The sequence below is a fragment of the Arctopsyche grandis genome, chromosome 4 (genome assembly GCF_051622035.1).
Source record: "Arctopsyche grandis isolate Sample6627 chromosome 4, ASM5162203v2, whole genome shotgun sequence".
Classification (NCBI taxonomy): Eukaryota; Metazoa; Arthropoda; class Insecta; order Trichoptera; family Hydropsychidae; genus Arctopsyche; species Arctopsyche grandis.
Window position 1 is genome coordinate 13445561 of NC_135358.1, and position 25776 is coordinate 13471336.

A 25776-nucleotide genomic window follows, 5' to 3' on the forward strand; every position below is an offset into this window, starting at 1 on the left:
CATTAATACCTCGATTCAACGTCACGGCGAAAGTGTATCAAATTTAAGGACAAAATTAAATATTTGCGTGGGGTGTGGGGTGAGTGGCAAATATGGCGTGTCGAAGTGCGTCAATGGAGTTGTGGTTGTAAAGCGGACTTTGCACGAGATCCGGAAACTGCCCGCACCTTTCCGGATCGGAGGGATTTTCTCATGACGTTTCGGAAAATTAACCGTTCATCGATTTTCCGGCGACCTTTCGTCGTTCGATTGTTGGTCGGCCAACTGGAGCAACATGACATTTCGTCGACCCGGTCACACTCCAAATCCAGCATTAACATTAGATCGACACCTCCACAATAGCACGCAATCGAAAAGGTAATTTTAATCCGGTCGAAAGCTGTCTGTGTTTAAATATTTAAATTATAGGCTTTTTCGTGTCCATTTTCGAAAAAATTCGGTCGATTTCGACGGCTGTGTTGTCGTCGAAGGGGTTTTATTAGTAATTAAATGGTGAATATTGGAGAGAGAGAGAGTTGGAAAAATTATAAAGAATAAAATCAGGAAAATTTGGCAAAATTCAAACAAAACACAAATATGTACATATGTAATCAAAATAAACTCATAATTTAACAAACCTGTTTTTTGTTTTTAAGTTGTTTTTAATGACATCGAAAGTCTCTGGTTATCTTTGAATTATAAAATACATATGTATGTATCTACTACCGGTCGAACTTGACTTTGCCGGGGTCCATTTTGAAACAGTTTTAAGCAAATTCACGCCCCCTTCATAATTTTCAAATAAACCTTTTAGAACTTGAAACAAATGAACACCCTTTTTGTATTATATTCATGCATATGGTTCTTACTTATATTATACTAGTGTTGGACCCGTTGATTTCAACGGGTGGTTTCGAAAAGGAATTGAAACTCGAATAAAAATAAAGTTAAAGATATTGAATCGACTGGTTTCGAAAAGAAAATGATGCACGAATTAGAAATTACGAATGACAAATTACGAATTACGAATTACCTTTTGTGCATCGCCGACGCCCCGATGCCTTTGCCCCCAGCGCCCCGATGCCTTCGGCACCCCGGGGCCTTCGCCCCCGGCGCCTCCGACGCTCCGGGGCCTTCGCCCCCAGCGCCGCCGACGCCTCCGGCGCCCCCAGTGCCCCCGATGGCTTCGGTACCCCGGGGCCTTCGCCCCCAGCGCCTCCGACGCCTCCGGCGCCCCCGATGCCTTTGGAACCTCGGGGGCTTCGCCTCCGGCGCCCTCGAGGTATATAAATATATATAATAAATTTATTATATATAGTTTAATACCATAAGGGCAACACGTAAAGGAATTATGGTAAAATATATATATATTTTAATATAAAAGAAATATACATAATCACTTTCCCTTCTGAATTTACCAATGTGAACGTCAATCACACATACATATTATATGTATTTATCAAAAATTTCATGCTTCCTGTTTGTCCAGTCGGTACTCTGGAGGCTTAAAATCTGCATAGATCGACATCTATGCAGATTTTAAGGCTTCATTTTGGATACAGATAATGGCACCTATATAATTGTAATTCTGAATTAGTATTATAATCATAAAACAAGTTTTTTATACTAAGTAGAAAAACTTTTGGGTCATGTTCTCAAAACTAGTGTTGCTCCACTAAAAACTGGCTACATTAACCTGGGCTTAATATCATGCAAATCTTAATTGCAGTTACACATGTGTATGTACATATGTACATACACACATACAAGCATGTATATTTAAATTAACGGTTAATGCTTCGGCTGAATCGATATTTGCATCCAGAAATTTTAGTATAGATTCAAACAAATACTCGGTAATTATGGAGTTTTTAAAAATGACCACTTCTAAGCTCAATTTTATCTCAAGCTCTTCAAATCTGACTAAATATTTGAAGTCCTGATTGAAATTTGAGCACTTGTATACATTTGTGATGTCATCAAAGTAATGACGACTTCGTAAAATTGTGATTGTAAACTTTTGAAAAAGCGCGATAAGAGACTTCAATGCGTCATTATTTCAATGAATCGCAGGTACTTTTTTAATAATAATAACTACTTGAATTTTATTGCCTGATAGCTAGTGTTACATACATACATACATATATGGTGTAAATTTCCAGGCAGCTGGTATTGATCTGAAACAAAGTGACGTGATTCTTAACAATTCATGCAAGTGTCTAATTTTAACTTTACACAGTACATATGTATGTACCTACTCCTACATAAGGACGAAATACCATGAAAGCAAGAACTTATCCGAGATTGGTTTATGTTATGCATTAAGAATTTTCAATTTGAAAACCCAACTTCCCTCATAAAACCCTAAACTCGACAACATCTCACTTACGTGTGTATTTCGGTATTTTTTCAAACAAATTATTTTTACTAATTTATTTTTGTTTTTTATTTTATATGAAATTTCGGTCACGTTCAACAGGCTTTTCTATAGTTGACCTTATGTATTTTAGATATACATACTTGAAATATGAATACCCGATTTCCTTCTGGATCGAAACCTAGGTCAAGTTCATTCAAACATTTTGATCGTCTCAATATTGTCTCTATATACATAAATGATTCAACATTTATACAATTTTTCTTTCAAATTTGATTATTATATTTTTAATTAAAGATAAATAATTTCAAATATATTTACTTTAATGAAAACATGAATTTTCCGGACAGAGTAAAAAGCTCAATGTCCTGACTGGTTGTGAGAAAAAAAATCTTTGAAAACTGAATTGTAGCTTATGATTAGGGTGACCATATTTTCCAGGACTCAAAACGAGACGCTTCGCATGAAATCCCCCCTCCCCCCATATAAAAAAATGCATGCCCAAATATTTTATAACTTTTATCTCAAATAACCTTTGTTGTCACGAAATTATACATTTTTTCAGAATATATAATTCTTGTGTATAAAGAAACAAGATAAAAAATATTAATATAAAAAGTACATGCACCGCAGGTTGATTTTTTTTAAAAGTATCCACAAAAATATTCTCGTTTTCTTTTAATTTCAAAAATTATGTGCAACTGAAAAACTTGATTTCTTTAATGGTCATTTATTTTTTTGTCAAGTATATAATTTTTACCAGAACTTCCATTTTTTAAAGAGAAGAAAATTAAAGAAGATAAAATATTATATAATATAGTATTTTACAGTTATTTAAAAATAATTTTGATGAAAATAAGAGCACGAAGTGATATTTTTTGAAGAAACATAAAATGAACAAGTAACAAAATATTTAAATGTTTAAAATGAATACATTGTATATTTATGTTTTTGCGACAAATCAGACAATTTTACGAAAGCGATGACGAACGCAAAGCACTTGAAAAATGGGACTGTCCCAGCCAAAATGGTCCCTACTTTTATTATTTCAAAATTTTCCGGAAAAATTCTCCTTTCGGGCTAGATTTATGATACTTTTTGAAACTCGGAATATGCAAACGAATAATGAGCTTTTAGTGTTATCATGAATTTGAATATGTATGTTTATAATTGGACATCTATACCGATAGCAATAGTCCCTGAAAAATGGAAGCATATGTGTACACCGAGCGGAATAATCCTGCCAAATCCTATTATTCTGATACGATTTGCTGACCGGACCAGAAAGCGTCCGCTACGTTAACCTTATACTCACACTTCGATACTTCGTATTTGAGGCTTTATTCTGAAACGATCGAAACCAGCAATGGCCCTCTGGCCCTCGAATGCTGAGAACTCATTGTCTTATCGACGTATCATTTGTATTATGTGAATTGTGTCACTCGACCGTGATTTTTTCACAGTTGCACAACTACACAGACGCTCACATTGCGATTATGTCAAGATCGTTACGTGGCCATTGTTGGCGTTATCGCACACTTTTGCTTTTAACATATTCCTATTTTGTTTGGCATGTTTTTTTGTCCTCTCGATTCTATCGCCTGTTGCGTGATCTATTGTTCACTTTTCATATTTTCTTACTGTTCGCTTTTAATGTCACTACAGTAAGCTGGACACATAGATACATAGGTCACCTTTGAAAGTATTTCATACAAATTTAAAATGCTTGATTTTCTAAAAAAAATTCACATTCAAAAGTAGAACTGTAATCTTATAATTTAAAAACTGTTTTCAGACGGCTAGGAGCCTGGAGCTTTTAATATTTTCCCTATTCTACTATTCTACATATTTCATTTGTTATGCATGTTTTATAGGAATAAAGAAATAAACCAAGGGCTGTGGAGTCGGATCAATATTTTCCGACTCCCGACTTTATTTTATGATTCAACTCCGACTCCAACTTGAATGATTTTAGCAGTGGCGTGCCCTGAAAATCTCCCTGTTTTTGTCACACACCCTTATTCAGGTGTGCGCGAGCAAGATCAAAGGGGACTAGGTGACGTCATATCTAGTACCCTGTATCCTGCTCACATATGTACATGTAAGTAAGGCTGTGCAACAAAAACAGGAATATTTTCACGGCACGCCACTGGATTTTAGTAAGATTTTTCATACTTTTCGACTTTTCATGTCAACGTATAAAATTATTAGTAATAAAAATAATAGCGATTTTCGAAATATAAAAATTAGAGGATTAAAAATTGACATGCAACCCAATTTATAGAATTATTGGTAAAAAAAATAGTAATAAATAAAAAGTACATTAATACACAGGAAACAATCGGTTTTAGTCACAAAACATCAAAATGCCTGCAATTCAACGATTTTATTTATAATGTAATTTATAATCATGGTGTTTATATAGAAATTAGTAAGTTTAAATTTATTAGTGGATTTACTTTAGTAAAATTGGAGACTCTAGTTGACACATACCGTAATAAAGAAAATGAGTCGAAGTCGGTTGATTATTTTTACTTTGTCTATGTACGTAGTAACAACAATAGATGAAGTTTTGTGATCATGCGAAAATTCGAACTCGAGATTTTGACTGATTCGAACTCAGAATCGATCACTGATCACGTTTTCATAATCTAGAAAAGCAAGAAAAGCGAGATTGAGAAAATCATTTTTTTTCAATCTTCTTTGGCAATATGTAATTAATTTTATTTAATATTAAAATAACTAAATAAACGGAAATACTACTTTATGAAAAAAAGGATCTTAAATATAATTTGTTAAGTTTACGCTTTTTACAAAGTTTTTTGACATTCTTGTAAAATATGTGCCTGGGGGGGATGCAATTACAATCTCCCGGTTTAGATATCAATAAATCTGGCAGCCCTAAATAAGCACCAATTAGCTTACACAACAATACTTATATAATACATATTCATATTACTACCTGCCCGACATTGTATATTTTCCTTTGATGATAAATTGATGAATCATTGGCGAGATGTGATGTCTGATTGCGCAACATCATAAAATATTCCGATTTAAGTGACATAGTAATTTGTAAAATTCAATTCATAAACATTTCCGGAACGATTCTTGATAGATTACAGCAGAATCTGGATACGTTCGACTTTAAGTCTGGATTCTACCCACCCGCTTAAATATTATGTATATGTTTATATATATTATTTATTATTTATTTATTTTAAACAGACCATTGTGGCATAACAGGAATTCCTAAAGCGCCACAATGGTCAAAAAATATAACACAAAAAAGAAAAAAAACAAAATAACAATTAAACATAAACATAAATACATCCATACATACATAAAAAATAGCATTTATAATAACAGATAAAGTAAAAATATCAAATAAAATATAGCATAAGGAATGCCTTGCACCTACAGCCAGTTTCAATAAATATGTAAGAAACAACTACAAATACAAAACATCCCTGTAAGGCCCAAATGGAAGAGAGTTAATCAAAATTTCACTCATAAATCACAATCAATCATGAAAACAATGATGAGCGCAGACTACCAGATAAATGGGTTAGAGTAATTTCCGACAATTTACGCTCACTAAGGTGGAAAATATCACATTCAGTCTCGGCAGCAACGATTTCATTAAGAAGTCGGATAGCTCTTGGAATAGGAGCCATTCGAAAAAGGACTGTGCGGGCAGGAGGTACAGCCAGCAAATGATGATGTCTACCACGCACATAGTGAATAGGGACATAAAGCCCCAACTGCTCCAGCAACAACGGGCATGACGTATTACCACGTAAGAGCAGGAGAACGAAACGAATTAATGAGAAGTTTCTCCGAAGTTCAAGGGAATTATACCCAAGCATGCCCAAAAGGAAAGGAGTGGGGTAGAGATATGGGTAATACCCATATTCTTTCCTATATAGGAAACGAAGAAATACTTTTTGCACTTTCTCAATCATCGGAGAGTAATTTGCTTCATGCAGATTCCACACAATCGCATTATACTCTAGCTTACTTCTCACAAGCGAATTGAAAAGCAAGCGAGAAGACAAAGGATTGGAGAATAATCTTGCATATCTCAAAACAAATCCAAGTCGACGAAAGGAAACGTCAGCGACTTTTTTGATATGGTTGTGAAAGGTGAGCTGAGGATCAAAAGTGATACCCAAATCGACAATAGATTCCACACGCTTCAACAAGACGGATCTAATGGAATATCCGTGACAATAGAGTGAATGTGCACGTCCATAGCTCATAATTGCACATTTGTTTAAATTAAGTTCAAGGCCTAAACTAGAACTGAACTCCAAGACAGCGTTAATATCAGCTTGAAGGAGAGAGGCTTGCCTCTCATCCTTGACAGCAAAAAATAATTTAACGTCATCAGCAAACAAGAGACATGATGCATTACATAAAACTCTAGGGAGGTTATTAATAAGAATTGTAAATAGTAATGGGCCTAAAGTGGACCCCTGAGTAACACCAGATCGAGTAAAAAATGAAGGAGATTCATAAAGACCATATCTAACAAATTGCTTCCTATCACTAAGATAAGAAGCAAAGAGTTTAAGAAGACGCGTTGAAAAACCCACTTCAGCTAACCTGATCAAAAGAGCGTCATTATTGACTTGATCAAAGGCTTTACGAAAGTCAAAGTAGGCTACATCAACTTGCTGACCAACGTCAACTTTAGACATGATCAAATGTGTGAAGCAGGCGAGATTAGTGGTAGTGGAACGACAGGGTGTAAAACCATGTTGCTCATCACACAATAATCTTTTAAACTGCGCAAGAATCAAACGATAATAGCCCCACAGCCCCACAAACAGCCCCACCTTACAAAAAGCATATTTGATTTTGTTCCGACAAAATAAATCCGATTAAGCTAGAGCTGGTTTTTTCAGAAATAAAATATAAAAGAAATATTACTACACATTTATGTAAGAGAAGCTTCTTCGTCTTTTGCGCACTTTGCAAACATTTAAACTCACTTTTCATTGATTGGATTACGTACTTATAGATTTTACATTAATTTACAGTATACGCAGATCGCAGGACTGTTTTTAATATATGTAAAGCTATATCAAAATAAAATATGCCTTCTTTCGGCCTAAAATTTTTCTTGTACGGATATATATGTACAAGTATATAATATTTGTTTGTCTATGTACTAGATATATTATGTATTTTGTAAAAATAATATAATATTTGTATTATAAAATCAATGTATATATACATATATGTATATATAAATTGGAACTACTGCTTCCCACGTCGGTATTTTATTATAACCTAGATTCGCTTATTTTGTGATGTTGTGCCGCATAGCAAAAGTAATCTCAACTTATCACCACCGTTACTCGAATCTTGTTCTGCGGCAATACCGGTTAAATCTGCTTATTTGTACGCAAATCGAGACGCGCCAGGTTTCTACGCCTCCATCGTCGACTGAAGATCTTAGACAAGGTCGACAAATAAGAGTGCGTAAACTTTCTCGATCATGATCATGGAAAAAACGATTTTCCGACAATGGTGGTTGTGCGAAGGTGAACTGGTGATTTGCGCAATAAACGTGCGTACACACATATACATACTACGTATGTATGTGTGTACATGGTTTTCATAAATAATATCATAAATAAAATGTTACCTTACGACTCTTATCTAAGGCTCGCAAAATATTGTGTGATTTTCCTGATGTGATATGAATTTTCATTAAAATGCTAGTTATATAATTAAAATGCTAGTTATATAATTATGTAAAATATAAAATATTCTTTTTTGTCTAAACAACTGCATGTTTATTTTATTTATTTATTTCAAGTCTGTTATGACCATTGCGATATTACAAGAATTCCTAATGGTCAAAAATATAACAGAAAAGAAACAAAATAATTAACTATACCGAAATTATATACATATTTATACATACAATACATAAAAAACAAAAGTTCAAGCAATATAATTAGTCACACAACTTATACATAATAACATTTAAATATAATATGTTATTCTGACAAACGAATAATTAATTTTCGTATTCTTTGTATGTATGTACATTTGTATATATGTATACATATTGCATATGTATGATGAAGGAAATCAAAACAAAACAATTATATCTTAATCGTTATTTGCATAACTTTTTTAAGCTAATCAACTGAGTTGGTTATCTTTTTTTTTTAATTTTTCTATTATAAAAAAATAAAAATGTATATAAATGTGCATCTTTACATAATTCATTTAAGCGCGCATACATATTCTTGTAGAGAGTCTTCTATGTATGTATTTTAAACTTAGACTATGTTATTTTGCATGTTGCAGAGATACCATAACAGTACCATGTAAAGTTTTTACATTGCTAAAAGTTTTCATTAAAAATAAACTTCTAAGCGGGAGGCTGACATCTTTCAACCTCAACTTCATACTGTTTTATGATTGTTGGATAATACATATGTACGAATATATAGTAATTAAATATGGCATGGCATGAAATAAAACGTGCGTCAAAAATATTTCTGAAACAACTAATCGTTTCAGATGCACTTTCAAAATGTAGGTTTAAAATGTTTAATCTTTGCTTCCGGAATACGTGAAGTAGATAATCGATGCTTTCAATATATTAATTGCATCGAATTCAAGATCCTATTTGGAAGGCCAAAATACCTTTCCATTTGTCAGCATCGCCTGCTTTTGCTCAATAGCTCCTACAGCGTTTTCCAATATTTCATTCCAAATACTAGAGTGATTTCAATGATGTATGTATGTATGTATATGTGTATGCGTCCGTTTATGAATTCCGTGAATAGTGTCCGACTTTTCGTTATACAGGAAGCCTTTGATGAGAAAGCGCCACAATTGAGCTATTACACGATTGCAAGATAAAATCACTTTCGCAGAAATCCGACTGTCATTGTAATCAACTTCCGTTTCCACAAAAGTGATAATTGCACCACAATCTCACAATCCGACAAAAATTATTATCCTAACAGACGAAACTCTTACTATACATGCATACGTCATCTATCAATAATTATTTGAACTTTTTAACAATTGAACCTGCCAAAAGTTCATAATATTCATATATAAGATAACGGTCCCAGTCTTCGTCAAATAAGGACACATCTCACCTGAGAACATCGACCATTCTCAATTCTAAACAGTTTCTTGCAATCCATGTTGATGAAAACATATTCAGATGCTTTTATTACTTATTGCAGTGTAATTAGTTAAGGAATTAAATCTGAAAATTAAGATTAGAATATTCAAAATAAAAGTTTAAAACTAATAGCTTTTATTCGCATTCGAAAGTAAAACTGGCGCGGACTGGGTCATTAACGAAGATATGTACGTACCGCTACATTATATATGTATGTACATACATATGTAGTATACATACTATAAAATTATGATTCTGAAACAATTTAGGTAAATGCTACATACAAAAAAATGCGATTTACCACAAAAGCGATCCTATTTTCATATCCATTTTTTTTGTACATTCATATATAGAGACATCTGTATTCTAATAAAATCAACAAAAAATATAAAAATTTTCAAATTCTAAGGGCAATTTTCATGATTTTAATTATAATTATATTAATAAAACCGAGTTTTTAAAGATGTCTGTAAATTGTAAATAATAAAGTAACCTCTTCTATGAATGTCTATGCTACCCGTAAATCGAAATTCCATATTTCAACTGATTTTGTTTGAGTGCTCTCCCCAAATTCTTTCTTCAATCATTAAAATGGGCGCTTTACCTATTTTTTGATAAACTTACTGTTTATTAGTTAACCAAGTTGATACATATGCATTGATTGATATCCTGTGTTCACATCAAACAAAATTATTCTGTTTTTCCATAATATACCCCAATTTTCTTTTTAATTCGATAGCGAGAGATGAATATAAATATGTATGTATGTATGTACATATGTAGTTTTTCATTAAAATTCCATAAAGGACACCAAATGGTTGCCTAAATTTGCTTAGAACAAAAAAATCACGACTGCCCGGTATATTATTAGCATCGATTAATTGTTATTTCAAATTGATTTTTTTTCTCTATAGTTAATAATCAGGTTCACAAAAAAATATTTTTACTAACTAAATATCTGATCAATTGTGTTCCAAAGTCTACCGTATTTTCTTTTATATGTATATGTAAAGTGCGCTGTATTTAATGATACTAATTATTTGATTAGGAATATGTTATACAATATACATAAACACAAAAAAAATGTATAATTACTTTTTAGAGATTTAATTTTTAAATAAACCATCAAAATATTTAAAATTTCAGACTCCAAATTGGAATAAAATTATTGATGTCGATTTGTTCTTAACAAATTTACCCATTCACATAAAAAATATATACATATTTAATTTCCCTAAAATATACAATGTTGAAATGGAAATTTTAATATAATTTGTATTACTCAAATACTCAACGATATGTATTTTTTTTTTTAATATACAATTTTCATATCATTGTTTATTTAAAAGAAAATTTTAATTGATTTCAGCAATGTCACTGGACGAGACAAGACAGTCACAAAGACCATACCGTTACGGTATGGTTTTGCTTTGCATTGGTGCACTGATTAACTGGTTAGGACTAGCGGAACATTATGCTGAGCCAGTGAGGTACATAGGCGTTGCATGCATCATAGCCGGAGCACTGCTCATTTGTGCTGCCATGTGTTGCTGGTTACAAGCTCCAATGACAAGACCTCAACAACAAAATCAGCAGGTAAAACTTGATCAATTTAATTAAAAATTCATACATAAAGTTATAGTTATAATAATCTTAGCCTTAATATGTACAGGACTCACTGTTGTTTTTGTTTTTCTTTTTTCAGATAGATGATCCTATTCATGTAATAACAGTTCCAGATGAAGAAGTAATGCAACAAAAGCCTCCAGATTACGATTCAGTTGCTGGAGCTCCACCCACATATGATGATGCCATAAAACTCGACCCAAGTTACTTATTGCCATCGGTGCATTTACCGAGTCACAGTAATCATAGGATTGGAGAAAGATCACCATCTCGCAGCATTTCTAGAAATTTGAGAAACGATCAAACCTTATCTAATGCAGCTATCAATACTCTTTTACGATCATCTAGCAATGTTGGAAGAGAATCTATTCCGGGACAATTAGAGGGTGTTATTACAGAAATTCCAAGCAATACAATACAAATACCACAAACACCGCCTCCTCCATATCGACCATCCCGAACAATCAGATGAAAAATTCGTTTTCGTATTCAGGATTTGTATTAAATTAACCATATTGCATCAAATTCTTCACATATCATTATTACAAAGCTCCAAGATTGGTTCCGAACGTGTCGAAGCAATATGTGTTCTCGAGAACAACAATTATATTAATTGATGTGAATAGAATTACACATTATGTATATTTTGTACATTAAAAAAACACCCTAATTGTTTGATACACTATAATATATTTCTTAATTTTGAGGTGGAGCATGTAGCTCCCTTACTGCACGTGCAATATTAAATGTACGTTAATGCTTTTCTTCAAGTTAGGCTTTCTCGGATATGTTGTCGCTATAGTTGCTATTTAATATTGTTAGAATATATGCGTTAAACTAGTCTAAATTCTCCTTTGACCTATTCACTGATTTTATACTTGTTACAAATTTTAATTGAAACCAATTCAAGCATGTCAATTTTCCATTATTTCTTTTAATATTTTTACAATCGTGGTAAGTATATTTGATGATGTTGAAATTTCAACTTGTTTTTGGATGAAAAATGCTGCAGGAATCTTGATATGTTTGTTTTATAAGTCTGTAAAATAACATTTTTTTTAATGGGACCAAACATATTTAATTCAAAATATGTTATTTATTCATACATACATGTTTACGGTGGTGTAGTTAAGAAGTATGCACTGATTAATTTAGAATAAGAAGCAGTTTGTTAAGCAATTTATTGTGGCCTGCTATAAAATGAATGTGATATATAAATATATTATTGACCAATGATTGTTTTAATATTTTAAACCCTTCCATTTCATTTCTTTTCAACCCTTCCAAGTATGTACAACCGGTCGCTCTAGATCACCCAAAAATTTAAAATTGGTCGAATTTTTGGGTGTGACCAGTTTTTTCGTGACTAATTTTCGGGTGTGGCCAGTTTTCTCGTGACCAGTTTTAGTGTGACGGGTGATAGCGTGTGACCGATCTTAAGTTACCGGTTGTCCTGTGACTAGTTGACATATGACTAGTGTCCGTTTACCGTTTGATGGATCAATTTGACCAGTTTTGATCAGTCTTTCTAGGGGGAGAAAAACAGAAGCGTCATTTGGGGGGGAGCTGGGATACTATTTGCCAACAGGAAGAATAAAATTTATATTCGTCAATATAATCTAGAGACAGTATCCATTATTAATGTACTATATTATATAATAGGTATTGTAAATAAAATGATGTTATAATAATAAGATTATAGTTATATAATTTATTTAATCCTAATTTTATATTTTTTAGTTTAAAATAGACGTTCCATGTATTTTCAGGAGATTATTTTGTACTTTATTAATATTCGTTTATACCTAAATCTTTTAAAGGATTTTTTAAAATTATTTTACTATTAATTTTATTAATAAAAATATATAAATAAAATAATTATTAAAAGAAATAGTTAAAATTCATATACACCAGTGGCAGCTCGTCCTAATGGGCTGCTGGGCTGCAGCCCCTCCTATAAAATTCTAAAATATATGTTTAATACTACATTTAATATTTTATTTATTAATGATATTTTTTTATTAGTTGGATGACGAACTATTGGGGCCTTCGACAGAGTAAATATTACTTACAATATCACCCATATCCAAAAGGGTAATATTGTAAGTAATGTTGACCGTTTCGAAGACCCCACTAACTTGTATTGTGACAGATGAATTAAAATGTTGCTGTACTGGCTGTAAAGTTTTACAGCGCCGCCCTGAACTCCACGCAGCCCGGAGTCTCGGAACGAGAAAGAGAAAGAGCTATTTGCAACTGCAGATAGCTCTTTCTCTTTCACTCACTCTGCCGTTTTGGGCTGGATAGTCGGCAGCCTTCGCCTGTTAAACGACATTCATCTGTCAGTTTGTGTAAGACTTCGCGCGCTTGATCTTACATTTGATTAGTTGAATCGCACGATCACAGCTTTATTCGTTTTCGTTACTCTTAATTGGTTGTGTGCGAGCCCTCATCAAATCTTCGGTGAGTCGTTTTCATTTCGATAACAGCAAACTTTTTTGAAATCTGTTTAATTTTTTCTCGTAATTTTTATTTAAATATATTAAGATTTTTTTCTTTTAAAAATGGAAGAAAAAAAGAATTCAGTAAAATATTTACAAAATTTGCACTTTTCGCGACTAGAACTTACCGAAAAAGTCGCTATAAAAGCATTAGGCTGCCTCACGCCCAATTTAATTATTTCACAGCCTGCAACTAGTAAATCCTTTAGTTACTCGCGAAAATTTAATCCAGACATTTATAAAAAATACAATTGGTTAACGGGATGTACAGAAAAAAACGCGTTATTTTGTTATCCGTGTCTTTTGTTTGGAGGCGAGTCGCCAGGCGAAGCATCTTGGACGAAAACAGGAGTTATTGACTTAAAACATTTCAACGATAAAATTAAAAAACACGAGGGAAGTGTCGAACACTTAAAAAATGTGTGTAATCTCACGATTTTGGGATCGGCTAACATAAAAACCCATTTAAGCGAAGCTTATCGGCGGGAAATAGATAAGCATAACGAAAACTTTTGTCCTGTTATGACATGATAGAACAATTATGGTGACATGTTTTAGACATCTTTTCAGTGCAGCCCCGCCACTAAAAATTATCACGAGCCGCCACTGATATACACTCATTTTTTTAATATAATATACCCCCCCCCTCTAGAAAATCATTTCTCACTGGTCAAAAATTTTGTTCCCCCCCCTGGGAAAAGTTGAAATGACGCCCCTGGAGAAAAAGTTACAATATGTTAAAAAATTTGCAAAACAACAAATATAACGAAAAATGGATTTCATCAAACGAAATGGATATTCCTGGAAAAATATAGGAGGGGGGGCAACTTGCAACAACTTCCCCCCTCTTCCCTCCAAATGACCCTCCTGATGAATTGCGGCACAAACACAATTTTTTTTTTGAAACCGAGAGATTTAAATACTTCTATCATTAAACATGCGATAGAACTTGCTACTTGAATTGAAAGTATACATTAATGCCAATTAATGGTAAAATAATTCAGTTTTAGTTCGTAAATATTTTTATTAGAAATTATTTGGGCTATGGCATAAAAGTAGACATTTAGGCCAAATAATTGTTGTGTCTAAACAGTCGCATTGACAGCAGATGCAGCGTCGTACGTTCTAGATCTGGTGATATTTTAGACAATCACTAAGTAGTTATTAGTGGACGCAATTATTTTTTGACTTTCTAGAGACATTATGTGTGCCGCTCCAGCTGATATCGTTGAGGAAGATGCTGCCGATCTCCAGTTTCCAAAAGGTGAATATTGCTAACATAACCTAACTTACGGCTGTTCGATTTTTCACCATGTTACTAGTTCGTTTCTGGACTACAATTTATAACCTAATTTAATCAAATCAATGATTATTTAGTTATTTCCCCCGTCCCACTAAACAATAAATAAATTCGAAGAAAAACAGCCTGTAATAATATAACTCATTATAAGCTTTTTATTATTTTAACAATGACTATCAATTCATAATGCTATAATTGACCTTAAAAAATCTGTATATGTATATATTTGTTTTCTTTCTAGAATTTGAAAATGCTGAAACGCTTCTGATATCAGAAGTTCACATGCTGTTGGAGCATCGGAAAGCACAAAATGAAGCTGCAGAAGAGGAGCAAGAGTTTTCAGAAGTATTTATGAAAACTCTGACATATACTGATCACTTTAGAAAGTTTAAAAACAAAGAAACCATACAGAGTGTCAGAAAGCAAGTTTTTTTTTATCTAACTTGGAATTTATATTTTCTATCATCTCAATATATTCTTATAAATTTTGTATTTTATTTTCAGTATGTTGATCCAAAAGAAATTACATAAGTTCGAAGTTGCCAGCTTGGCAAATCTATGTCCTGAAACTGCTGAAGAAGCAAAAGCACTACTGCCATCGCTCGAGGGAAGATTTGAAGATGAAGAGCTCAGAATTACGCTAGACGATATTCAGACAAAACGAAGTCTACAATATTAATCTGTAAAATTAATAAGGATACTTTGCAAGATAGCGAATATTATGCTTCTCATTTTATTACTGTATGTACTGTATCATAAGTTTCTTTTGTAACTTGTTATATTTAACTCATTCAAAATTGTGAACTCATTATAATTGGATAAAATCGTTAAATTTCAGATGTCATGCTTTTCATAGTCCACTCCAGCCCATGTGAATTTAATATAATTTGAGTTCTTATATATATCACATTAAAATTGAAGAGTCATGGAATCTAAGACCCATGAATTTGGAACTTTTAATATGTGTATTAATTATCGTAGCTTTAAAAATTAAAAATTACACTTGAATATATTCGAAGATTCTCACCCCATTTCATGCAGATTGAAAACTGAAAAGAATTTAAATATTGTCTATATTATATATTGAAATAAATGTTTTTAAAGGTTTTATATTAGTTTCATTTCTTTCGTAAATACTGCATCCCTTCCTTAACTCTTCCGATCGCTTTGAAACTTTGCCAAATTGCGAGGTTTGGCCCCTGATAAAAATTTCAATTGTTTTCGCTAAATCGTTATAGAAATTTAATCACCATAGACATGTTCAAAGATCCAGAATTTTTCGAGAAGGTGATAGCCGACATAAGCGTTTGGGTGATTGCCCAAGCTTGTTTGATTTTTCGTCCCCCCCCCCACTCGTTTTGTCAGATTTTAATTGTTTAAACGCCTATAACTTCAAATTTTTCATACTATATCTTATAAAATTTGCATTATAGGCTCTCATATATATTTTGAATTCACTAATCGATTATTATAAAACTTCTTTATTTATTTTAAAAATATTGAAATGGAAAAGCTTAACACTTTCAACGCTGAGCTAGAATCTGTTGTGTCCGTGCTATGCTGATATTTTATAAAATAGCTCCGTCTCACAAATGTTTTGACAGTGTGGGGGTCTAGACAGTTCTTGGAACGCGCGTCTACCTGCATCTTGCATAAAGCACGCTATACAGTACCTATATTTATTCATTATTTTCGTAAAAAAAACAAACACTCGAAGGTTTACTCGATTTGTATACTCGAAATTATATCATACATTTATTCAAAATCTGCACTCTAAAACGGTCCAGGTTGTAAATGTGTAGCGGAAAATCAAGTAGATACGTAATTCAAGTCGTGAAGTCTCAAACGACAGGTTTTTCCCTTAAAAGGTAGCGTAAAAGTCCACAATTTCTAAAAGGTGTTACATGATGTTTTCCAGGAATCCACTCACCATTATCGTGTAAGCAGGTAAATCAAAAAAAAATTGGCATTTTTACATATAAAGTGAAAGCATCATATTTGGATCACCTGTTAGACATTTAAGTATATTCACTTACATTTACAATTAGCATCAATTTGGTGAGTAATATTTACTAAGCTTTTTGTATAAAAATATAATATAATCACTAAAACATCTATATTTTTTGAATAATGTAAAAAAAACAGTAAATAACATTATATAAAATTTAAAATAGTGTATAGAGACCTTTAGGCGAAAAAATTTAATGCTTCCCGCGTTACTACAGCAATGCGTATTTTTTTTTTTTGAACCTTTCTGTTGGAAAGGGACAAAGCGCTGGGTGGGTCGTGCGCGGCTACGGAAATTTTGTGATCATGACAGGCGTATCGTTAGCACCCAACGGGTTAATATTGGCTCAGTTTACATATAACTTCGTAAATCCACTTTTAAAATATATATGCACCCCGATATAAAATGCCTTTTCACATAAATCAGAAATTTATTTTTTCAGTTCGGTTAGGGACTACATAAATATTACATCTATTTTAAATGTAATAGAAAATATTACAAGATTTCCTAGTTAAATTTATAATAATACTTGATACATGGATGATATTTTTGGACAATGATAGGTAAAGTTATTAAAAAATAGTTTCCAGATTGAAAAACGTTTAATAATCAGTCTGTGTGTTGGATATGTCTGTACATACGTAACATTTAACTTATGCTATTCGTCACAGTGTTCATTTAATAAATTTTAATTAATAATTCCTCCGAAATTACGTTAAATGATGGAGACAAAAAATATGCTAAAAAAATATTTGAGCGGTCACCGTGAAACATCATTACTTTTCACAAAATGAAAATAAACATAAAACCAAACTTGATAAGTCAATAATTTATAAAACAAGCGATAGGGTTATATGCATTCATACAAAATAGTGTAGCGAAAATAAGACAAGTGAAGACATTCAGATGCGACAGTGCCACGCCAAATGTCAACAAAATTTCTCAAATCAGTCAATGGGCACTTTTGGTTTTGTCAAAGTCTTTTTTCGTATGTTAACGATTACAAAATTTAAAAAAAACTGTTGATTCTTCGTCTAAACGGTTATATTAATTGTTAAACATATATTCTAATACAATAACAAGGATAAAATTAAAATCGGGCAAAAAAAATGTATGCGTATATACACGTGTATATTAGACGAATATGTGCTGTGTGTGTACACAATATGATAACACTTTAAATTTGGATCCACGCACAACTATCATTTAAATTTAAAAAAATATGTTGTTGAATTCTCTTAAATTGCCGAAAACGTTAAATTAAACTCCATATTAAATTTCAAATAAATTATTCATAAAAATCTTATTTACTACTAAAGCTTTCGAATACCCAAAACGACCAAATCCAACGTTATCAAATATCAAATGTACACACACAAACACAAGTTTACATGTAAAATCGCTACAGCTTATTTGGTTAATTGTTATCAGTCATCTGTGGATCCTCCGAGTGTTGGGTACTAGCTGGCAACGGACTAGGTGGTTGAAGTGGTTGAAAGGCAGACCCTAAGGATGGTCGCAATTGAAAACCAACGCTTGGTTTAATGGGACTGATGTCTCCAATTGTTTTGCTGCACCCCATAACGCCCTCGGTAAATTTTAAATTAACCTAAAAAAATTTCATATGTAAACGTAATGTATGTACATGCGATTGTAGAATCTTATAAATTTAAACTAACCTTCTCGCATCCATCAGGAGGTTCTCTAGCCAAAAATCTATTAATGTGCGGAGATGTCCCCAATTTATTAACGTCCAAATCTGGTGAAGAACACACACTACCACCTAAAAATAATAAATTTATTCTCTTTAAATTGCATTTTATTGATAGATGACGAATTACATAAACTAAAATAAATAAATAGGACAAGCAAGATAACAATGTAATATTTTGGTATGAAACAGTAACTTTAATAACTACTTAACAAGAATTCATCATATATATACATATAATACGTTTAAATTACAAATGTACATATGTATATGCAGTATTTTTTTATTTTCTAAAAAGAGGTGTCGGAACTATTGATGTATAATACACATAGATGGGCCCTGACGTCTGATTTTGGTCGGAGATCTTGTCTTCACTAACTGAGGGGTGCGGGGGGTTGTTAGCTAGCGGGGAAGTTGGGTTTTTTTCCCTACGACGCAGCCGTACCTACCTACCTACTAAGAGAAACTGTGCATGCGCCATGTATTTTGCATTCGCCAAAAGGGAGACCAGTATAACACGTGAGGGCGGATCTAGTGTATTATACATCAATGGTCGGAACTCATTTCTTGTCAAGCTTTTTATTAAAGAAAATTATATCTAAATGAAATTTAAAGCAAGTTTTTAAATGTCACTATAATATTTAAACAAAGGGATACTATTTTTGGCACGGTTGTAAAATAAATTACATGACAAATGTCAAAACGAAATATAATGTCAAATTAACATCTCTAAAGTAGCTCGCACGACAGAATCGACGTTCGCCCGGCAAATCAAACGTCAAACGGGTTGTCAATAACAAAAATAAAATTTGACGTTTCAGTGAAATCATAACCAGTTACATTTTCACTGGGTAATCGGAATACATTAGCAGCCAACACTTATTTATTTAAGGGTTAGGTTAAGTTAGGGTTGGCCCTACTCATTTAAGATTAGGTTGTTAGGGTCAGTAGTTATTTTTGTTACTTGGCAACTCATTTGACGTTTGATTTGCCGGGCGAAAACGGAATTTGTCGTGCGAGCTATTATAGAGGGGCATTCTTTTTATTTGCCAGGCCGAAAAATGGTACCCTTTAAAAAATACCTAATTAATGTATATACACATATGTAAAAATATAATATTAATGGAGTGCAAATAAAAAGTTGATGGCAAATGATTGATAAAACTAAACATTGACCAGTTAAATTTTTAGCTAAATTTTTCTGATTGAAACTAATAATAATTTTAGCAATAAAATCGTAATGTTTATTCAAAATTTTAATTATTTTATAACTAGTCAACGTTTTATAAACAATTTTTCGAAAGCGAAAATTAAGAACTAGACTCAATATTAACAATTATTGTGCATAAGCATTATTAAGTGATCCTAGAATAAATATTTGGTTCTAACTAAAATAAATATAACTTCATACATGCAAACTAACGCATTAATATGGGTCAATTGCCACCACTAATTGTATAACATCACTTAAAACCTATAGATGCAACAAAGTATACATCAGTTGTATATAAATTTCATCATTATATTTAGAATTCATAAGCTATTTTTGAGCAAGCTGATGAAAATATTTGCACTTATTTCTTATGAATTACGGAAGAAAACCTAAAGATTTATCTAACACTCTATAAAAATAAAGTAATATCTATGTATTTATAAATAGATGACCTGGCATTCCATGCCTCTCTGGAGAACATCCACTGGATAGTGATTCTCTAGAAGGAGGGCCTGATGTGTTCATCGCAAACATAAAGAAAATAAATAAATTGGTAAAAATAAAAACTAAACATAGTACATTATTGAATATATTATATATATATTGAACAAGAAACATTTAAAATAGCTTATTGTACTTTATGTATCTAGAATATATGATATTATGCACATTTTCATTCCAATATGTTTTTAAAATTGTGGTAAATGTGACTAAATTAGACGAATCGTTTATCTAAAAATATATATTTCTGGTAAAAATGACATACATATGTCGTATGTCGAAAATCACCAGTTATGGCAACATTAAAAAATAATAATTTCACCTGATGAATGCGCACTTTGAGATTGCCTATCAGAATGAGCAGGCGTCTGAGTATTCACTGATCGTCGCAATAGCTCTGCTAAGGGAGCCCTATGACCTTCTGGTGTAATCTGAAATACATTTAATAAGACATACAATGATTCAAGTTTTCAAAGAAAAAAATCATATTGATCTTTAATTGTTTACTAACTAAACATTTCAACATAATTATCTATTATAAAGATTACAAAAACCGTCAGTAAAATAAATTTACTAAACAAAAGCTAGATATTGTGTTAATCTGCGTGGAACATTAGTTGGGTAATGGTATAATGACTTATATACCTTATCTCTGTTTCTTTCAAGTTGATGAGATGGTGTCGGACAAAGAACGAGTCGTTCAATTTCTTGATTGAGACCTTCAACAGAACTACGAGTAGCTCTCAGTGGAACACCATTTCCCGCTCTAAGACCTGGAACTAGTTTTGAAAACATTTCTTTAATAATTATCGATAAAGTAATAACAACAAAAGAAAATAAACCCGTTAACATATGTATATGCATATAACTAACAGAATACTGGGCTCATAGTCTGAGATGCGTGTTCAGCAGCATTGTTAGAAGATTGCAGGCGGTAAGCAGGTGATATTCTTTGCAAGCGGTGACGTAGAAATTTATCGAATTTGTCTTCTGCGGTAACATTACTTCCTGTAGTCACTATCGATGACGTACTGTGCAATATTTTACCCTGACATTCTTCGGTCTATAAGAAGCAATGCGTTGTTTAAATACTTACATCAATATGTATACAATAATTATTATAATAGAATAATTGTAAACCTGTGTGGCTTTGTCGACTTGTAGAAAACCAAGATGAAAATCGCAACAATCCCGAAGAGGTTCTTTTTGATAAATAGCGTCGAGCGATGCAGTTCGTCTTATGGTATTCAATGAAACATCAATTTGACCTGCATGTTTCAAATTAAATATAATAATTATTTGTTCGAATTACATACTACTTATGATATATGCAATTATGATTTAATTAAAAATAATCAAGTTTCTCTCTATCATAAATTGTATTACTTTGCTATGAGTTCTTATAATTAATAAAATAAATAAAGATGAGGTTTCCAATTCCAGTTTTATCTCTTATGTGATTAACATTTTAATTAATGAAAATAATTGGAATATTTCGAAGGCAGATTGAAATCGTCAAAAAATAATGTAATTGCATATTATTTAACAGTTTTACCTGTTATTTACTACCCCACCATATATATGTATATATGAGCCATCTAGTTTCAAAACCAGATAAGTCAGTTTTTAGAAAATTTTTCAGGAACAAAGAAAAACTTATAACTCGCTTAATTTTTAAATATTTTATATTAACTGGTCATAGATGTTTACATCCTTGACTGTATTTTCACTTTTGACCAATAACTAGTTTTTGAAAAAAAAAAAAAATTTTGGATCTATCTGTTTTTACAACCAAGTTTAGTAATGTATCTGGTTTTGCAACCAACGTTGTGGATCTATCTTGTTTTGAAACAAACTATATCTGATTTATATGAATTTTTGCATAAGTTTGCGGCTCACGAGGGAACCTCTATCTGGTTTTGTTGCAAACTTCGAGACTTATCTGATTTTGAAACAAACCTTGACTTTAGCTGAGTAATTCAATAGGATGTAAATTGCTTTGACTTTTCTTACTTGGCCAACATATGGATCCGTATTTTGACCTAACAAAAATAACATAAAATGAAAATTGAAAAAAATGGATCTATCTGGTTTTGAATCTAGACGGCTCATATAATATACAAACATTTATTATGGATTGATTAACGTAATACAATGCAATAGATTGATCTGAGGAGGGTGCCTAACTCTCCCATTAGACGTATTTAATTTCATATACATATACACACACATACATACATGATTTAATATTTCACATTTAAACATATTATTCCCAACAGATTTTTAGATGTAAAAATATATTTTAATTCCTTATATTTTAATTTGATTGTTTTTAATACGACCTTTCAAGGTAGATGGACAAAGCTCAATGCAAGATGTCCCCATTTTAACTTTCAAAATTGGATCAACATATGTAAAAGAAAATCAATAAATAAGTGATATTACCAAGATTTTGTTTTCAATTTTAATTCTCCCCCCCCCCCTCCCTTAACCATATTCTGGATGCGCTACTGATACAACATGAATTTCTTTGAAGAATTATTTCACATTGCACAAGAGATCCACGACAGAATTAAACCCCGTCTTGATCAGCTTGGCGATGGTTAAGCTTTGGATTAACCAAGTATTTTTATTCGTTGACGTATATATCTCAGCTGATTAATAAGAATGGTAGATTATTCTTCTTACCATTAAGTTAAGTGACATGAGGCATACCTAACGGGACCATCCCGTTTTTAGGTAGCCTGTCCCATTGTCCCCAAGCACAGCTTCGGGACGTTGAAATGACCCGTTTTCAAAAAGAGAGTATTTTTATTGAATTATTATATATATATATATATATATATATATATATATATATATATATATATATATATATATATATATATATATATATATATATATATATATATATATATATATATCGTATAATTATTGAATACATTTTATGCCTGCCCGGAACTAATGCACCCGTAGAAAGAGTCTTTTCACAGATGAACAAATTGTGGACAACCGAATTAACGCAGTTCTTAAAACGATGTTGTTAATTAAAATCAATTTTAAGAAATCCTGCCAAGAATTTCATTCTTATTAAAAAGCAAACCCAGTAATACTTAAGAAAATTTGTTCATCAGAAAAATATAAAACAACAATTTTTTTATATTTATATTATTCATTCCTTTTCTTTTCTTTTCTTCTTCAACATTCCTGTTCTTTTTATTAATAAATAAAAACTATGAAAAAATACGCGTATTCTTGAATACACATACTACTACGTAAAAATTGGTAGATGTCCCGTTTTGAGGACAAAAATAAATGGTCACATTAGGCATACTGCATACGTTCAATCGACTCCTGAAAGGCGTCAACGTTTCGTATAAAAGTGAAAAAAAAAAAAACCGACAGACAAAGGGTTTAAAATTTTCATACGAAATATAATTGAAACATTTATACAGCGCGTGAAATGAAGAAGGTTGGTAGCAGTGTGAAGTAGCGAGTGACGGATGTAGCGGAGTTATGAGGTATGAAGATGAGGCATGAGGCATGAGGCATGAGACATGAGACAATGCGAGAAGCGGCCGACGGGAAGAGGGGCGAGGGGCGAGGGGCGAGGGGCGCCTGCGACCGGAGAATGATTGTGGGGGACGAGGGGTGACAGAAGCTTGACGAGTATACCTGAATATGAGAAGTTGGATGTGGATGGCGACAGCGACGGCGAAGGGGAGGTGGAGTGAAGAACGCGTCGGTGTTGGTGTTGGTGTAGGAGGGGATGGTAGTGGTGGTGGTGGTGAGGCTTCGACGGCTGCGGCGTGAGGGGGGCTCTGGGGCGGCGGCGCGGCGCGGGGGCAGACAGCCGGCCCGCGCCCGCCACCGCCATCTGACAACACACGCACACGCGCACGGACACGGACACGCACACCACACACACCACACACCACACACCACACTCCACACACACCACACTCTACACGGCTAGACGCGAGCGCGCGCACATTCAATTTTAACTTCAACGCTGCAAACAAATTTCGGTAATTGAACTATTCGTCACATTGCGGTGGTCATAAAGACAATTTTTACCATGAAAATCGCTAATACACAATATTTGGCACTCAAGTTCTCGTTAGTATAATGGACTTTTTGGCTGCCAGATGTTCCGTTATAGAGATTTTAGTGACTTTGTGACCAGTAATCACCGAACCCAAATTTCGATGTTTCGACGTTCGGCATCAGATAAATGTGTGGGAATCTCGTCACATTCATCAAAACATTTACTGCGACGCAGAATACATTCCCAAAACCAGTCGAAGCACACCTGCAGCCATTAAACTAAACTCAAGCGGAACGGTGCCAAAAATGTTCCAGAAAGCTCCACCCCTACCAGTAGAGCGGAAACAAACCGGTCGAAGCACACCTGCAGACATTAAACTACATCGAGCGGAACGGTGCCAATAATTCCAGAAAATTCTACCCCATCGACAAAAGCACATTCCTCGCATACGCATTGTAGGCGGGGTACATGTGTGTTGACCGTATCCCGACCTAACGAAACACTGTTGTGCTAGTTTTATAAAGTTTTATTGTTTGCCTATGGTTGTACAAAGGTATGGTATTTGTGGGCAAAAGTATGTCGTTCAGCGGTCTCTGGATATGGTAGAGTGTCGCTGGCTCGGCATTCAGCTATGTTCAGAAGGTCTCTGGATACGGCAGTGTGTTGCTGGCTCGTCCGGCTGGTTGATCTTCCAAGTCCGCGTAGTGTAGTGGTGGCTGGTCAGGAGCTGTATGTCGACGCTTGCTGCTGTGGGTCGACTCTTGCTGCTGTGGGTCGACTCTTGCTGCTGTGGGTCGACTGGCGTTGTTTGGGTTGTACCTCCTTTTATAGTGTTTCTGGAATGCTTGGTGGAAGTGGTTGTTGATGCGTACGTGCATTTGGTTGTTGATGCGTACGAGCATTTAGTTGTTGATGCGTACGAGAGGAATGCACTTTTGTCGAGGCGTAGAATTTTCTGGAATGCTTGATGGAAGTGGTTGTTGATGCGTACGAGCATTTAGTTGTTGATGCGTACGAGAGGAATTTGCTTTTGTCGAGGCGTAGAATTTTCTGGAACGATTGGCGCTGTTCCGCTCGATGTATTTTAATGGTGGCGGCGTGTTTCGACCGTTTTGGTTCCACTCGACTGGTAGGGGCGTTCCGCTTGAGTTTAATATAATGACTGCAGGTGTGCGACGTCTGGTTTTCGGGAATGTATTCTGCGTCGCAGTAACTGCTTTGATGAATGTGAGTTCCGCAAGGAATGTGGTTTGTTGTTGCGGAATATTCTCGAATGTTTCGATGACGATGACTATGACGAGATTCCTACAGCATCAACAACAGCCAGCAACCAGAAACACTATAAAA

The 25776-nt window shown here is 33.4% G+C and overlaps 3 protein-coding genes across 9 annotated transcripts in view; 2 read left to right on the top strand and 1 right to left on the bottom strand.

The window, feature by feature from the left end:
- LOC143910952 (uncharacterized) overlaps nucleotides 1-12736 on the top strand; it is a 48023-nt gene extending 35287 nt beyond the window's left edge. Inside the window, exons 2-3 of one of the 3 annotated variants that reach the window (XM_077429608.1) lie at nucleotides 10891-11117; nucleotides 11227-12383. In XM_077429608.1, coding sequence (XP_077285734.1) covers nucleotides 10891-11117; nucleotides 11227-11619 — 620 coding nt within the window. In that variant the 3' untranslated portion in view covers nucleotides 11620-12383. Of the gene's footprint in view, nucleotides 1-10890; nucleotides 11118-11226 lie in introns of all 3 variants that reach the window. The other 2 variants (XM_077429607.1, XM_077429605.1) reach the window with 2 other exon arrangements.
- Nucleotides 12737-14697: 1961 nt separating this feature from the next.
- On the top strand, nucleotides 14698-16057 carry Polr2D (RNA polymerase II subunit D). 3 transcript variants are annotated; one of them, XR_013260511.1, is made up of 4 exons: nucleotides 14698-14912; nucleotides 15190-15370; nucleotides 15453-15689; nucleotides 15787-16057. XR_013260511.1 is itself a non-coding variant. In XM_077429614.1 (3 exons), exons 1-3 carry the CDS (start codon nucleotides 14852-14854, stop codon nucleotides 15625-15627), a joined length of 417 nt encoding a protein of 138 aa, XP_077285740.1. In that variant the 5' UTR covers nucleotides 14711-14851; the 3' UTR covers nucleotides 15628-16057. The 3 variants fall into 3 exon arrangements, 1 of the variants encoding a protein (XP_077285740.1); XR_013260512.1 differs by having other exon boundaries at nucleotides 14714-14912; nucleotides 15453-15693; XM_077429614.1 differs by having other exon boundaries at nucleotides 14711-14912; nucleotides 15453-16057.
- Nucleotides 16058-16923: 866 nt separating this feature from the next.
- Nucleotides 16924-24619, bottom strand: LOC143910959 (glucocorticoid-induced transcript 1 protein-like). Of its 3 annotated transcripts, none has more exons than XM_077429615.1 (8): nucleotides 24057-24617; nucleotides 21522-21649; nucleotides 21255-21444; nucleotides 21027-21160; nucleotides 20704-20812; nucleotides 20333-20392; nucleotides 18636-18739; nucleotides 17360-18565 (listed from the first exon to the last, which is right to left on the bottom strand). In XM_077429615.1, exons 1-8 carry the CDS (start codon nucleotides 24256-24258, stop codon nucleotides 18374-18376), a joined length of 1119 nt encoding a protein of 372 aa, XP_077285741.1. In that variant the 5' UTR covers nucleotides 24259-24617; the 3' UTR covers nucleotides 17360-18373. The 3 variants fall into 3 exon arrangements, with proteins under 3 accessions (XP_077285743.1, XP_077285741.1, XP_077285742.1); XM_077429616.1 differs by having other exon boundaries at nucleotides 17371-18565; nucleotides 21255-21429; nucleotides 24057-24340; XM_077429617.1 differs by lacking the exon at nucleotides 20333-20392 and having other exon boundaries at nucleotides 16924-18565; nucleotides 24057-24619.
- Nucleotides 24620-25776: the final 1157 nt, after the last annotated feature.

What these genes read in the sequence shown, in the direction of transcription:
- Polr2D (XM_077429614.1), top strand. Translation starts at nt 14,852, where the DNA reads ATGTGTGCCGCTCCAGCTGATATCGTTGAGGAAGATGCTGCCGATCTC. An exon ending in CGATCTCCAGTTTCCAAAAG is followed by an intron (nt 14,913 to 15,189) that starts GTGAATATTGCT and finishes TTTTCTTTCTAG; the next exon opens with AATTTGAAAATGCTGAAACG. An exon ending in ACCATACAGAGTGTCAGAAA is followed by an intron (nt 15,371 to 15,452) that starts GCAAGTTTTTTT and finishes TTTTATTTTCAG; the next exon opens with TATGTTGATCCAAAAGAAAT.
- LOC143910959 (XM_077429615.1), bottom strand. Translation starts at nt 24,258, where the DNA reads ATGGCGGTGGCGGGCGCGGGCCGGCTGTCTGCCCCCGCGCCGCGCCGC. An exon ending in AAGTCGACAAAGCCACACAG is followed by an intron (nt 21,445 to 21,521) that starts GTTTACAATTAT and finishes TGCTTCTTATAG; the next exon opens with ACCGAAGAATGTCAGGGTAA. An exon ending in CTCCTGATGGATGCGAGAAG is followed by an intron (nt 18,566 to 18,635) that starts GTTAGTTTAAAT and finishes AAATTTTTTTAG; the next exon opens with GTTAATTTAAAATTTACCGA.